Source organism: Typha angustifolia, chromosome 6 (genome assembly GCF_048772165.1).
Source record: "Typha angustifolia cultivar Huaian chromosome 6, ASM4877216v1, whole genome shotgun sequence".
Lineage (NCBI taxonomy): Eukaryota > Viridiplantae > Streptophyta > Magnoliopsida > Poales > Typhaceae > Typha > Typha angustifolia.
In genome coordinates this window covers 8,814,871-8,830,437 of record NC_133244.1, presented here as the reverse complement: position 1 = coordinate 8,830,437, position 15,567 = coordinate 8,814,871, and the positions used below count along the sequence as shown (strand labels likewise).

Sequence of the window (15,567 nt, the reverse complement as noted above, 5' to 3'; positions counted from 1 at the left end):
TATATAGCAGCACTTGATTTCAAGTTAATAATAACAAATTTATTGGATGTCTCTAATTTATTTTGAAATTTAAATACACACACTAGGTATGATTTTATGATAGTAAATTGAATCGCTCATCGGAGGTCAGCGATTGATTAATTTTTATATAAAAAAAGGAAAAAATAATTCTAAGTAGTATATAAATTCTTCTGGGGCCCACTCATTTCCGGGCCTCTCGGGCCATTCAATGCTGCCAAGTATCGTGACCGTAGCAAATTCCTGCTCCTGGATGTACAGGCCATCTATTACCATGAATCACTTTGCCCAAATCTAAGAAAGAAACACTGCTCTCCCTGGTACAATACCTCCATCATTAGCGCGTTCGCGCCTCTTTTCCCATCTCTCTCACTCTCTCTCCCCGTCGTACCCGATCTTTCCCTTCTTCGCAAAACCCTAGACCCTAGATTGCACATCGCCATTAGAGAAATCGAAAGCTTTACCTTCTCCAAAGAGGGGGACTAGGTCGAGCGATGGAGCATCGCGCCGCCAAGCGCCTAAAGCTCCACCAAAGGTGCTATTAGTATTTTTTATTTTAAATCACTCTCTTTTTGCTCCCTTTTCGTCGATCGCTGACGATGTCTCGGATCGGTTTTAGGGGAGAGGACGATTATGTTCCGGGGAACATAGTTGAGATTGAGATCCATAACTTTATGACCTATGACCATCTCACGTGCAAGCCTGGCCCCCGCCTTAATCTCGTTATTGGACCGAATGGATCCGGGAAGAGCTCTTTGGTTTGCGCCATTGCTCTCGGCCTTGCTGGAGAGCCGCAGGTTTGAACTTTTCTGCCGTTTTGAGTTTTGGGTCAAACTTGTTTCTAGCTGCATTGTTTTGTTTTGGTGTGAAGTTTGGAAATTTGGGCAGCTTCTTGGACGGGCGTCGAGTATAGGGGCATTTGTGAAAAGGGGGGAGGAGTCTGGATATATAAAGATATCGTTGAGAGGCGATACTGCCAAGGAAATTATTACTATTACGAGGAAGATTGATACACGCAACAAGTCTGAGTGGGTTCTCAATGGTGTGTTTTAGAACAGATGCTTCATGTCTTTGGTTGATGTCTGCCTTTTTGTTAGGACAATTGAATAGTTTAAATTTATCTATCAATAATTGCTTGTTTTTCTGGTTTAATTGAATATAGGCAGAATCTTGTGCTTCTGTCAGGTGTAGCAGTGCCAAAAAGAGATGTAATTGAGGTCATCCAGAAATTCAATATCCAAGTGAACAATCTAACTCAGGTTAGTGACTGAAGATGTGCTTTTAGAGTTTTATGTAACGTTGTATATTGGAAACCAAGCCTCTAGTCCCAACAGAATGGAGTCAGTTAAAAGGGTTTCTTTATTTCAGTCCTTCAGAATAGGTACTATGTCTAGTCAAGTCCTATCATTCCTTGTCTGAGCACTTCCTCCAAAATTATGACTTCTTCCCTGTCAAAGCATCTTTCTTTGAATGAAATTACTCCTCAGATACATATTTATCATCTTTGGCTCACATAAGGAGGAGGCCATGTCAGGATAAGTCCTTTCCTTTTCTTTTCTTTTCCAATGGTTTTAGTTCTGGATTCTATTCATCTTGCTCACTGTTGTAGAGTTTTGGTTTTGATCTTGGTTCTATGTTGAGTGCAAAACTGCAGATTGTACCTACTCACTGAAAAGAATTCCACATTCTTGTTATTGTATTTCCCGTTCCTTCTCTGACTTCTCTTATTAACTAAAATCTTTCAATTAATTGAGCTCTTTATTTTTTAACCTTCATAGTGCATATTGCAATCGAAGGAAATGCTCTAGGAAATTCATCCTGCTGTATATCTTCCCCTCATAGTTTTGCATTTTAGCTTTCAATTTATCTGTTCTCTTGAATATTTGATGCATATATCAGCTGATTTTGTTTTTTTTAATTTTCTTACTAAATTCCTTTTAGTTCTTGCCCCAAGATCGGGTATGTGAGTTTGCTAAGCTTAGTCCAATTCAACTTCTAGAAGAGACTGAAAAAGCTGTCGGTAATCCTGAGTTGCCAGTTCAACATCATGCACTTGTTGAAAAAAGTCGTGAATTGAAGAAGCTTGAATTGGTATGTTTCCAACCTCTTATTGTTTCACAGTTATTATGATTAAGAGTTTCTTAGATGAATATAGAGTTAACTTCCTTCTCTGGTCTTTTCTTTGCATAAATATAAGCCTCAAACTTATTTGTTCTTTCACCAACCATATTTGCTTCTTCTGCCTGTCGCAACTCTTACAATTATTTAAAGGTGTTCTTTTAACATGCTCATTGATAATCTTATGTTCACCTTTTAGGCTGTCAAGCAAAATGGAGATACACTAAATCAGCTTAGGGCCCTAAATGCTGAACAAGAAAGAGATGTTGAGCGTGTTCGCCAGAGAGAGAAACTGTTGGCAAAGGTCAGCACTTATTATTTACCTTTGGATCTCATCCATGATCTTTTGATCATACTGCAAGGTCTCTGATACAAACTGTCTCACCTTAGGTTGACTTGATGAGAAAGAAATTACCTTGGCTAAAATATGATATGAAGAAAATGGAATATAAAGAAGCACAAAAACAGGAGGCTGTTGGCAAGAAGAAAATGGATGAAGCAGCTAAAGTTTTGAATGATCTTATAAGCCCCATTGAGTGAGTTCTTAAGAAATAAAAAAATATATTATGTGCACTTTAATGAAAATATTAATAATTTCAGATTGCTACTTAATTTTGTGGAAGTGGTAACAGACATGGAATTACTTCTGGATTCTAAATATCAATTGATTTGTTGTTACTACTTGAGATCTTATTGTTAGTTCTTTTGTGTGTCTATTTCCTAGAAAGCGAAAGAAAATGAAAGCTACACAAGAATCAAGTTGCAAGAAACTAAGCAATCAGATGACCCAAAATGCAAATAATCGCAGGGATGCCATAGAGAAGGAATGCCAGATGGTATGATCAACTTTTACTTGAAACATATATGTGCAAGGTTCTAGCCACTATTTAATGCAATGATTCTATTTTCTACTAGGGGGTGCAAGTACGAGCAAAATACGATGAAATGGAAGATCTGAAAAGGCAGGAGGAATCCCGCCAACGAAGGATCGCGAAAGCTAAGGAAGATCTAGTTGCTGCTGAAAGTGAACTTGCAGGTCTTGCAACTTATGAACCTCCGAGAGAGGAAATGGTAAGTTCACTACCTTATATACACTATGCTGTAGTATCCATGTTTTTGCACTTATATTATACAATTTTTTTACAGCTTGGTTCTATAATGCTTCTTCTAGTTGTCTTTGTATTAGTTAACTTCCTCTTATGAGTAGGAGAGACTCAGTGCTCAAGTTATGGAGCTAAATTTTGAAGTAAATCAAATGAAAATGCGGAGGAAAGAGAAGGAATCACAGTTAGCTCACGAGAAAGGAATCTTGAGGAAGTGTTCAGAGAGGTGCTGGTTTCTTTACTGATAGTTTATTGCACAAATTCTTGATGTTTCTCAACATGAGTTCCTGCTAGCTACAATCTTTTTGGCAGGTTGAAGGAGATGGAGAGCAAGAATAATAAGTTACTTTTAGCATTACAAAATACTGGTGCAGATAAAATATTTGAAGCTTATAGCTGGTTGCAGGAACATCGTAGTGAGTTAAAGAAAGAAGTATATGGGCCTGTCCTTCTTGAGGTATGTGCTGTTGCAACTTCTCTCTGCAGAGCTTGTAAAAGAATTTGATATATCTTTTCTTCCTTTATGTCTTGCAGGTAAATGTTCAAGACCAAGCACATGCTGCTTACTTGGAAAACCATGTGCCAAATTACATATGGAAGGTGCAGTAGCTTTTCCCTGTTACATACATTTGAGGAAAAGTTTGCTGCTGTAGTTATTATATCATGTAATTCTACATTCTCTTTTGGGATATCTGAACCTCTCCTATAAAGGGGGTAAGATCTATGTCTGGTGCCCTTCAGTCCCTACATTCATGGAGGGCAAGATATATGCAGCTTTATCAATATCACAGGAGAAGCAATTTCCATTACTCGAGCCTGCAAAAGCTTACTACTGCATTGCAAAAGCATCCCTCACCCCCATGTGCACCGCCTTGTAGCTAATAGCACCTTTATCAAATAAATCCTTTGTGCATGCTATTTAGCTAGTAGTTCTAAATGAGGTCTTGTAGGGTAGCTTTCTATCCCAAGCTGGCTGATATATGCTATATATGTATAAGGAAATTCTATGTCAATTGCTGTCTTACAGGTATTTCATTTATTTTTCAGTCCTTCATTACTCAGGATGCTTCTGATAGAGATTTCTTGGTTAGAAATCTAAAATCATATGATGTCCCCATTCTTAACTACGTAGCAGAAAGGAGCATTAGTAGAGTACCATTTAATATTACGCATGAGGTAATACTACTAGCTGCCTATTTATGCTTTCTGTGAACTTCTATAGATATTCTGGATTTATTGTGCGTAATTTTTATTTTTGTTTTAGATGCAAGAGATTGGGATTTATTCCCGGCTTGATCAAGTATTTGATGCTCCTGATGCTGTGAGAAATGTGTTGATAAGCCAAGCTGCTTTAGAATATTCGGTATGCTTAATAGGTTTTTTTTTGGGGGGTCATTGACTGCTTTTCTTGTGCCTCCGAGATGATTGAAAGAATAATAACTCAATAAATTTGATATCATGTAATGGAATCTTGAGCTCAGTAGCATTCTTATTCTTCATCTAGTACATTGGTTCCGATGTAACTCATCGGAAAGCAGATGAAGCATCACGATTAGGTATTCTGGATTTTTGGACTCCTGATAATCATTACCGGTGGTCCAAATCAAGATATGGTGATCACATGGCAGCAAGCGTTGAGCAAGTGAATCCTTCTCGCCTTTTTAAGTGCAGTATGTTTAGAATCCTGTCCTTCCTGATATCTGCTTTCTTGCAGAAATCATGTGCTTTGATTGGTCCTTTGGTTGATGATATTTGTTTCTACAGATTTGGATATTGGTGACATAGAGAGACTTAGGTCTAGAAAGGTGGAACTAGAGAGTGATATTGCTGAAATGGAAGAAAGCTTGAGATTGCTTCAGAAAGAACAGAGGCAATTGGAAGATGAAATGGCTAAGATACACAAACGGCGGGTGAGTCATTACTGTGAAGTCTTCTTAATGAGTTTCATGTTATATTATTTTTCTTTCCTATTTCCAGGAGGAAATCATTGAAAATGTTAAGTCTGATAAGAAGAAACACCAAGAAATGCAAAGGCGTGTTGGTATGTGCCACCTTGATTACTCTCATAGCTTTGCTCTCTATATTGTGTTTAAACTGTAGTTTGCAACGCCATTTAATTTGTCTCTCCAGATATAAGGAGAAGAAAGTTGGAAGACATAAACAAAGAGGAAGACCTGAAGTCAAGTACAAAAAAGCTCATTGACCAAGCAGCACTATTGAATGAGCAGCGGTTTCAAATGGCGATGAAAATCAAGGTTAGATGCATCAAGATGCAGATTTGTGCTCCTTATAATTTCAATGCTTATTGCATTTGAATCTGTCTACAGTTTTAAAGGAATGATAGAAGCATCTCTTAATCAAATGGATTCTTGTACAGATTTTGCATGCTGAGAATTTAATGTTTTTTTTTGTCAGAATTTACTAATTGAAGCTGTTGCTCTTAAATGGAGTTTCATGGAAAAGAACTTGATGTCCATTGAGATTGATACAAAGGTATACATTCTTCTGATTTTGCTAAAATTGCAAACTACAATTTCCTAGATACTTGTTCATCCCTTTGTGGTTATGTACTGTATGTTTGTCCTGACTTAATCATGCCTTAGATAAGGGAAATGGAGATGGATGTTAAGCAGCATCAGAAGTCTGCTATTCAAGCAGCCACCCACTATGAAAATTGTAAGATCCCCTCAAAAGCTCTTCTTTTCTGGTACTGTTGGATAATTATCTCATAAGGAAAAGTATTACTAGGCATTTAAGTATCTTTCCTTCAAAGGCTAGTCCAACTATAAAGGGGACATGTGGCTGGATATTTTCCATTCTAGCATGCTTCTTAGCAATTTTTGTATACATATGCACATTAATGATATAACTATATAGCAAGTTTTTAAGCAACCCTTAATTTTGTAAGACAATTCTCCTTTCTAGCAAGATTGAATTAAATATTACTGATATATACATGTAGAAATACACTCCAAGAATGATATATGTGTAGGAAAGCACAAAAGGATGCTGTCTGCAGTGCTCCTAATTGTGATTTAACATTTCTGTCCTTTTTAACTTTTATGGCAGGTAAGAAGGAAACTGAGCAATGTAAAATCCAACTCTATGATGCAAAGCGTCAAGCTGAATCAGTAGCTGTTATAACTGATGATCTTGCACAAGAGTTTCTTCAGGTATAGAACCCACCATTTTGATTATCTTTACCAAAGCCATCATTTGATCTTCCAATACTCACAAAAAGGGCCTTTGTTAGTTCTTTTCCTTGATCAATGAGTTTTTGTTTATGTGATCACTTTAGATTATATATTTAGCTGCTTGATAATACTAGTCATTGTGATGGATATATATATATGCGAAGCTTTGTGGAGACAGCGAGTTGGGATTTCTCCTTCCATTTGCTTTGTATAATATTTAACCTTGGAGAATTTATGTTTGTTGACAAGTTAGCAAGATATACTATTACTATCATTTAAGTACTGAAGTGGGCATCAAAGCCTAAACATTAATCGGGCGATTTCTTTTATTTCTTTTTGCATTTTAGTTAAATGGAAATTCGGAATAGTCAAATTACTAAGTTGAGTTATAATTCTTTCTATTTGCAGATGCCTGGTACCATTGAGGAGCTAGAAGTTGCTATTCAAGACAATTTATCTGAAGCAAATTCAATTTTATTTCTTAATCAGAATATTCTTCAAGAATATGAAAGCAGGCAGCGGCAGGTATAAAAAATGAACACTTCCTTAGGTTACATGCATATTGTCTTACATTCTGGAGTCTGCTTGTGCAGATAGATGCCATAGCAACTAAACTTGAAGCAGATGAAAAAGAACTGAAGAGATGCTTGTGTGATATAAATACCTTAAAGGTTATACTAGATTTTTTTTTTCATTCTCTTTTTCCTGTCCATCTTTCTTTAACTGTTTTATAGAGTATCTATCTGTTGACTTCATGTAGGAACTGGTTCTAATAAATGCACTTTGCAGGGTAAGTGGCTTCCGACATTGCGAAACCTTGTTACGAAAATAAATGAGACCTTCAGTCATAACTTCCAAGAGATGGCTGTTGCCGGAGAAGTTTCATTGGGTATCACTCTTTTCTTTTACTTTCTCTTTTCTTGTGAGTTATTAAAGATCATATTACTAGAATCAAATTAATGCATTTCCTTATTTTCTAGATGAGCATGAAGTAGATTTTGATCAGTTCGGTATCCTCATAAAGGTGAAGTTCAGGTAAGCTATTAAGTAAACTATTTGCCTAATTAGTCTAATCTACATGTTGATATATCCTGATAACAATCTGCTAGAAAAACAATATGATGTTGTATTCTTATATTCTTACATGATTGCTTTTGAAGAAACATTTAGAGACAGTGTGGTTTCACGTGTTTTAAGATGCAACATTTATAATGTTAAAAGATAAATCAATACAAATAAAGGCCTTAAATTCTCCATCTTTTCTTTCCATTAAAGGTTGAGATAATGTGTTTTGGCATCCATTTAATTGAAGTAGATGTCAAGATGTTGGACATGAGTCCATTCCAGTCCTTGGAAAGGATATTTTATGGGATTCATAAACTACAAACTGATTTTTATATTATACTTTATATGTACAGATGCAATTTTTACATATATATGAAGCCAAATGGCCCCTTATTATCCAAACTTGTATCTATATTGAAGGATAAGTTTGTTTCCAAAGTTTAATTGTACTGCCTCGTGCTCCCCTTTTTGTGTCCTGGATATTTTCAACATCTCATATACTGACATTATCCTGTACGATGCTATTCATGACAGGCAAACAGGAGAGCTTCAGGTGCTAAGTGCTCATCACCAATCCGGAGGGGTATGATTGTAAGATTCCAGTTTTTTCCTATATGGCCTGTGAAATTTTAAGCTTAATCAAGTTGGACCTCATTTTGCTAGGAACGCTCGGTCTCGACCATTCTTTATCTTGTTTCTCTTCAAGATCTCACAAATTGCCCATTTCGTGTGGTTGATGAGATAAATCAAGGTAAATTACCACCATCATGCATTTTTTGTTGTCTAATGGCAGTCCTTGATCTAATATTTAAGAGGAAAAACTTAGGGATGGATCCTATAAATGAAAGGAAAATGTTTCAACAACTTGTTCGAGCTGCCAGTCAGCTAAATACACCACAGTGAGTAACATATTATCTCCTAGTCTCAATTACTGTCCTCACTAAAGTATTAAACCACTTCGGATAACCTCTATCATGTTCTTCCAATGCTCCTCCCCACAGGTGTTTCTTGCTGACCCCAAAGTTGCTGCCTGATCTGGAGTACAGCGAAGCTTGTAGCATTTTGAATATCATGAATGGCCCATGGATAGAGAAACCCGCAAAAGGTACTGTCATGGGAGAAATCAGGTTCATATCTCTTCTTGTTGCACATCTGAATCTCTTAATCTTACCCTTCAACTACAATGACTTGTAGTATGGAGCAACGGCGAATGTTGGGGATCAGTGATGGGTCTTGAAGGGGAGAGAGTTTAACTTGTTTGCCTCACCTTATGATCAACTGTGCAAAGTTTATCTTCCGGATCGAGCTTCTGCTTCTCCGTTTCTGTATCATATGTGTCGTTTGATTCATCTCTAGCAGTAATTTTTTTGCTGCAGAGCATGGCAGTGCTAATATTTTACAGGTGGGCAGAAGGATTCAAACCTTCGTAAGAATTCCGAGTCTCAAATGCCTACCTTGAACTACTAGCCTTCCATGCAACTGTATTGTAGTAGTAATGTAAAGCTAGAACTAGAAGTAAGTTATAAGAAAACAGATCAAACAAATCATGCTGGCAATTCTCTTGGTGTAGTTTTTGGGAATTTGATTTATGAGGCAGAGTAGGCTAGTAAAAACAGTTGTGTTCTATGCAATACATATTTGAGGTAAATAGCCACAATATTATTTCTCATAGTCATTGCTAAATTCTTTCACAGAAGTTTCTACAGAGAGTCAACCAATCTAGAATATAGATTATTCTACAATGTATTCTCATTTCTCACGTTTCTTATGCGGGTTGACCCAAGTTTAGTCATCCAACATCATCAAAAAGTCACGCCGAATCTATAAAATTATGGTCTCGTTCTTGTAAGGCGTTTCAAAATCGCAACTTATAAATGCTCCTTCTATTCGAATCCAAGACTTAAAATCCGCGATGTGGACAGCCATTCCCCGATGACGCGGACAGTGGTTAAAAGCCACAGCAGGAGTTCCAAACTTCCAAATAGCCCCAACAATAATAATACTAAAAACTAAAATAAGTCCTAAAAGAGAAATCAAATCGCGGCTTCCAACGGCTCTTTCCTGTTCCGGGTATTCCATCCACTGTCAGAGCGGCCAGCTATGGACGCGGCTTTCCTTGTTTCGCTCCAAACTATGGCTTCGGGCTTCCAACTATTTCATCCATAGAAACTCGCTACCTTTATTAACTCTTTGGATTCCTTCGCCAATCGACACGCCTAGTTGATTAATCCATATAATCTTAGGCTTTATATAATTTGTTTTCCTCCCAATATCCTGAATTATGTTGCACGACTTCCAAGAAAAGGAAACCGAAGTAATCTACTCAGCATTAATCCAGCTGTACCCACAACAGCAACCACTGGAAAGGCATGCATAGCTTCTCGGATACCTCACTCGCTTTCACCCCTTTTGCAACAACAACCAAGCTTAAGCTGTCTACCGATCAAATCTATCTATTATATGTTTTCAATCCAACTCCATTGACGCCGACCCGACCAACCATAAATAATCTCTCCGCCGCCTTCCAGCCTTAGCTTGCAACCTCACGTCTCTGACGCAGTCCATTCCACCACGCAACTCCCCCCCCCCCCCAAAACTATTGCCATACATAATAATATTATAATAATGGTCAAAACTTTACCTCTTAGCACACGGTTTTGTCCCCACTTCCTCCCTCCTTCTTATTCCAGCTCCATGTTTATATATATATGTGTAAGAATACTGCAAGCCATTGTTGTAAGCCAAAGTGTTAGAAGTAAAGAGTCAGGAATGGTGCATTACCACCGTAGCTACGTGCAGCAGCAGAGGAAAGGAGATTTAGAGCAGCAGCAGAATAAGCAACCACTGCATGATTCTTCGGAGCTCCACCGTCTCTTAGACTTCGGCCATTGCCGGAAGTCCAACGCCGCTAACCTTCGTCTCCTCTTCCTCTTCTCTCTCATCTTCTTCACACTCCTCTTCGCCCCAAGACTCTTCTTCTGTAAGCTCTCTCTCTCTCTCTCTCTCTCTCTCTCTCTCTCGCTCATTATTTGAAGAAAAAGTTACATATAACACCTTATATTTAAGCAAAATATTGCAATAGTGCGATTTCACTTTTTGCACCCGACAAGAGAAGGGTCTGGTTTGGAAATAACTACAATACAGGGTTCAAACTGCAAATACTCTTCTCTAATTAAAAAATTGAGACCAGGAGTTGATTTATAATTATCTGACTTTCAGGGGATTAACTGCAAATGTTCTTCTCTATGCGCAGACTCGTTTGGAGCAGAGGAAGGACGAGAACTCCAACGGAGAAGCCAAGACGAGAGCTGGGCATCTCCCTGCACGTCCATGGCGAACGACACCATCTGCTGCGATCGCACCGCCTTTCGCACCGACGTTTGTTACATGCGCGGCGACGTTCGGACGCACTCTGCCTCCAATTCCATCTTCCTCCTAACTCCAAACTCCTCCACCGCCACCGCCGACAACCTGTTCGACGAAATGATCAGGCCTTACACTCGCAAGTGGGAGACCAGCATCATGAGCACCATCGACGAGCTCCGGTTAAAATCACTCGTCGTCGACCCGACCAACTCCTCCCACCGTTGCGACGTTCGTCACGACGCCCCCGCCGTCTTCTTCTCCACCGGAGGGTACACCGGCAACGTATACCACGAGTTCAACGACGGCCTGATCCCTCTCTACATCACCTCGCAGAAGTTTAACAAGAAGGTGGTCTTCGTCATGCTCGAGTACCACGAATGGTGGATGACCAAACACGGGTACGTTATCTCCCAGCTCTCGGATTACCCCCCGATCGACTTCGCCAACGACCGGCGGACCCATTGCTTCCCCGAGGCGATCGTCGGGCTCAAAATCCACGACGAGCTCACGATTGATGCGAGCAAGATGGAGAGCAACAAGACCATCCGCGACTTCCGTCGCCTGCTCGACGAGGCTTACAAGCCCAGGGTCAAGCAAATCATCAAAGAAGAAAAGCAAGCGGCAGAGTACAGAGCCCCGCACAAGACCCACAAGCCGAAGCTAGTGATCATGTCGCGAAACGGGTCGAGGGCGATCGAGAACGAGAGCGAACTGGCGAAGACGGCGGAGGAGGTGGGCTTCGCCGTCGAGATCCTCCGACCAGAGCGGAGCACGGAGCTCGCCAAGATATACCGCGCTCTCGATTCTTGTAACGTCATGGTCGGAGTCCACGGAGCAGCCATGACCCACTTCCTGTTCATGCGGCCCGGGTCGGTGTTCGTGCAAATAGTGCCCCTGGGAACCGACTGGGCGGCGGAGACGTACTACGGCGAGCCGGCAACCAAGCTGGGATTGAGGTACACGGCGTACAAGATTCATCCGAGAGAGAGCTCGCTGTACGCGGAGTACGAGAAGAATGACCCGGTTCTACGAGACCCAGATAGCGTGAATGCTAAAGGATGGGAAGTGACCAAGAAGGTGTACTTGGACGGGCAGAAGGTGAGGTTGGATTTGGATCGGTTTCGGAAGCGCTTGGTGAAGGCTCATCAGTATTTGGCTTCGAGGAGGAGGATTTGGAAGAGGAAGGAGAGGTAACGGAGAGTTTAATTACGAGTTTGAATTAATATTTGATTATTACGTAGGAGTTTTTGTGGATACGATTAGAGGATGTAAATGGTGTGTATTCTATATTGATTAATTATACTATTCCATTTGTTCTTTGGGATTTTTACATAATTGGGAAAAAGAAATATTTAATATATCATAATTATCATTGTTTAAAATAGTTCAAAAATTATCTAGTATCTTACTCAATATTATAGTACAAAATATCTATGCAATATTTTTGTAACTCATGAATTGAGTTAGATTAATTAATTCGAACAAAACTGAAGTCGGCGACGTCATATCCTAAGCTACCGAGTTCGCTTTATAGTATTGAGCCCCAGTAAAAGTCGGCAATGAGTAAACTGATATCTGCAGTCAGATACACTTTCATCAGAATACTTCTCAATATATACTCTTAATAAATAAAAGAAAAAGGAGCTGAGTAATGCAATGCAAGCGAACTCTTATTCCAAGTAATCATCTTCTCATCGTTTAAACATTGTTTTTTTAACATGAAAGTTTTATTCTTTTTTAAAGGAGATACATAATAGACTAAATTAATTTCTCAAAATTTGAACATATCATTCTGAGTTCTAACTGAAAATGATCTGATGAACCAATCACTCTCCAAGCTAACTTAGATTGAAGGTGAACATACTGGAGTGCATGCATGCAGAGGAACTGGGCTTGCATTCCTTTTGTGTAGGCCAACACATATGATCCTTTCTGCTTTGGCAACAGTAGCAGGAACAGTCATCAGGGCAAGTCTCAGGAAGCAAGGCAAGAATTAGATTTTGCTTTCATTTCCAATCCTCGTCGAGCTCAAATTTGTCGCTCTTTTATCCGCCTACAAGTTATCGCACTGAGAGTATCATAAATCTATTGGAATCAGATAAAAGTATAAGTCAAATTAAGCTTCAAGAAGGTTCTCTTTTGTGACATAAAACTGGGCAATTCATTGGTTTTATCTTTTTCACGCTCCGTTTGTGCTTTAAAATGCTGATAGAAACGATGCCTTTGAATTGAAATCACGGTGACAAACTGGCAGGAAAATTGAAAAGGAGAAGATGGAAATAGGAGAAATGAAGAATAAAAGAAAATTCGTCGTGTCTTACAATGTTGTTAGGCATCTGTTGAGTCTTAATCTTGTCCTGTCAGGTAAAACTCCACAATCTGCAGCCCTTCTTTTGTTGCTACTGCTGTTATTGCTGCTACTAGTAATCAAACTGTTGCTCTGCAGCAGTTGTTTATGCTGGTAGTGTTTTTTAGATTTCCATTTCAGTATGTGGGGCTTGAGTTTATTCACATCTGAGAGTTGCACTGGTTTAAGGAAGAACTCCTCAGCTCCCTCTTCCAAGCATCTGATTCATGAAAAAAGAAGAAATACTACTGTCATATATTCCTCCCTCCCTTGAATTAACACATTATAAGTTTATAACAAGCAACATTGGGTTCTTTTGTCAGATTGGTATCTGAAAACTATCACAAATATATTACTTATTTACTGGAAAACGTTTCACAAGTTGCGACAATGCCTTATCCTACACCCTTGAAAGCCAAAGCGCAAACACCCTCATTTCTTCAACTGTGTCAGGTTGGATAGTTAAATCTACTAATTTTATCTTTTCCACAGATCAAAATGGCTCTGGTCTGATTTATGATGTGAAATGCATGAACATGTAGCATATAAGAATTAGTCTGATAAAAAGTAAGTTTGTTCAATGTGAAGCTGAGGATAAAGCTGCCATCCTGTGTAGTTATGAACTTATAATGCTGTCGACATTTTAATTATAGTGCTGCCCAGTAACTAAATTCCCTCATTTAGTGGCCTCATGTGAAAAAATCATTCAAATTTCACTCTTTACTCTGCAAATCTATCAATAAGTTAACAAATGTTGAAATTTTCACCTATTGATCCTGGAAGGTACATTCTCTGATGACATTATCACAACAGGAATGTCTTTCAGATATGATGACCCCTAATTCAGCAGTGAAACAATTCCATTAGAATGATATAATAACTAATTGTAGCAATGTATTTTAAAAACTGAAACAAATGAATAAGCACCAAAGAAATCTAATTCAAGATGGCAACTGCGAGTTACCTTGATCTTCTTGAGCAGATCATACCCAGTCATTCCAGGCATGCAATAGTCAGTAATTATCAAATTCACCTCAATATCCTGAGAAGCAGAAAGAAACAAAACCAACCCAATTCACCAAAAAGCTCCCCCGAAAAAAAATGAAAAATATCCAAAGGTTGTCAACCATTTTTACCTGTTGATCAGGTGAAATGGGAAGTTTGTTGACTTTGTCAACCTGCAATCCCAGAAACTCCAGAGCCTTGCTCCCAGAGTCAACTGTAGTTACTGAACCAAACAAAGCAGAACCCAGAAAAGGAATCAAAACAAAAACCTTTTGATGTTTGATTTCTTGACTCTTATTTGTTTTCTATTTAAGAGTACCTTGGTATGATGAGGTCTTGAGGAGCCTCTCGATCAACTTCCTATCAGGGAGACTATCATCCACAGCCAGGACATGGAACTGGGTCTCTGTAGCAATCGCCATTGTAGCTATTCACAAGGCAAAGGAACAACAACAAAGGAGAAGAGAGGTTTGGTCGTATAAAGTTGCTTACTTTTAAAAGATTGGAAGAGAGGAAAGTGGGAGTACTGAAGCCCAACAAAATCTCGCAACATGGAAAGCAAGATCCGACCAGATCTCCTCCAAATCTTTCGATTCTCCACAACGACCACATTTGCTTTGAATTGGTGAGCAAGCAAGGGACCACGCCCACCCACTCTTCCTCTTGTTTTCTTCTTTGCTGTGTGCCTACTGCCCTTTGCCAGCTGACTCTTTGTATTGATTGGTCTCTCTGCTATCTCCTCATTGATAAAGGTTTATTAGGTGGTAGCCGATGGAGTCGGTTCGATTTCCCGGCGTAAAATTGGGATTGATATTTAGTAAATTATTTATTAATATTTCTCTGTGAATAGCTCTATAATTAAGCACATTAACATTTGGTTGTTGAGATACTGGCCCAATTATTTAAACTATATATTGAGAATGATTAGCTCTTTGTCTAAGTTCAGTGTTAGCTTACAGCTATATTGGTCTGATTTATATAGTAAATGTTAGGGTTGACATCTACTAAAGCATTATATGCATAAAATTTAGACTCGGTATATAGCTTATATGTAAGATAACCTATAATTAGATTATAAGTTCATAATTTAGCATAAAATATTACTTAATTATATAAAAACTTGTACATAAATGTAATAGTGTTTGAAACAAAATAATGGGACCATAGGATTTATGAAGGGCTCTGGATTGCTTGACCCAACCCAGTAGAAAGAAAGAGGGCCGAGATAAGAATCTAAGGCCCAAATAAATTTTAAAACTACACTCGGGAATTAATCTTTTTCTGTATCCTAATTTACCCAAGGTTTGGAATGGACCGAATTGGACGCGAATCAAACCCAAGAAAATATTAT

General features: G+C 38.7%; 3 protein-coding genes across 5 annotated transcripts; 2 read left to right on the top strand and 1 right to left on the bottom strand.

Annotated features, from left to right (window-relative positions):
* Window positions 1-329: 329 nt before the first annotated feature.
* On the top strand, window positions 330-9,171 carry LOC140760738 (structural maintenance of chromosomes protein 5). 2 transcript variants are annotated; one of them, XM_073097722.1, is made up of 30 exons: window positions 330-553; window positions 638-815; window positions 907-1,060; window positions 1,204-1,277; window positions 1,960-2,109; window positions 2,336-2,440; window positions 2,527-2,672; window positions 2,861-2,972; window positions 3,052-3,207; window positions 3,344-3,465; window positions 3,552-3,696; window positions 3,774-3,839; window positions 4,287-4,415; window positions 4,504-4,602; window positions 4,744-4,909; window positions 5,004-5,149; window positions 5,217-5,280; window positions 5,370-5,494; window positions 5,655-5,732; window positions 5,843-5,915; window positions 6,309-6,412; window positions 6,842-6,958; window positions 7,027-7,104; window positions 7,223-7,322; window positions 7,414-7,468; window positions 8,033-8,081; window positions 8,162-8,249; window positions 8,325-8,397; window positions 8,500-8,603; window positions 8,693-9,171. In XM_073097722.1, exons 1-30 carry the CDS (start codon window positions 513-515, stop codon window positions 8,749-8,751), a joined length of 3,156 nt encoding a protein of 1,051 aa, XP_072953823.1. In that variant the 5' UTR covers window positions 330-512; the 3' UTR covers window positions 8,752-9,171. The 2 variants fall into 2 exon arrangements, with proteins under 2 accessions (XP_072953823.1, XP_072953824.1); XM_073097723.1 differs by lacking the exons at window positions 330-553; window positions 638-815 and having other exon boundaries at window positions 923-1,060; window positions 1,185-1,277.
* Window positions 9,172-10,221: 1,050 nt separating this feature from the next.
* Window positions 10,222-12,183, top strand: LOC140761350 (xylan glycosyltransferase MUCI21-like). Its single transcript, XM_073098631.1, has 2 exons — window positions 10,222-10,478; window positions 10,752-12,183. Exons 1-2 carry the CDS (start codon window positions 10,268-10,270, stop codon window positions 12,056-12,058), a joined length of 1,518 nt encoding a protein of 505 aa, XP_072954732.1. The 5' UTR covers window positions 10,222-10,267; the 3' UTR covers window positions 12,059-12,183.
* Window positions 12,184-12,313: 130 nt separating this feature from the next.
* LOC140761351 (two-component response regulator ORR9-like) lies at window positions 12,314-14,965 on the bottom strand. Of its 2 annotated transcripts, XR_012104565.1 has the most exons (8): window positions 14,709-14,955; window positions 14,536-14,622; window positions 14,348-14,439; window positions 14,176-14,253; window positions 13,979-14,049; window positions 13,186-13,431; window positions 12,729-12,917; window positions 12,314-12,439 (listed from the first exon to the last, which is right to left on the bottom strand). XR_012104565.1 is itself a non-coding variant. In XM_073098632.1 (7 exons), exons 1-7 carry the CDS (start codon window positions 14,767-14,769, stop codon window positions 12,893-12,895), a joined length of 660 nt encoding a protein of 219 aa, XP_072954733.1. In that variant the 5' UTR covers window positions 14,770-14,965; the 3' UTR covers window positions 12,503-12,892. The 2 variants fall into 2 exon arrangements, 1 of the variants encoding a protein (XP_072954733.1); XM_073098632.1 differs by lacking the exon at window positions 12,314-12,439 and having other exon boundaries at window positions 12,503-12,917; window positions 14,709-14,965.
* Between the last annotated feature and the right edge of the window lie 602 nt (window positions 14,966-15,567).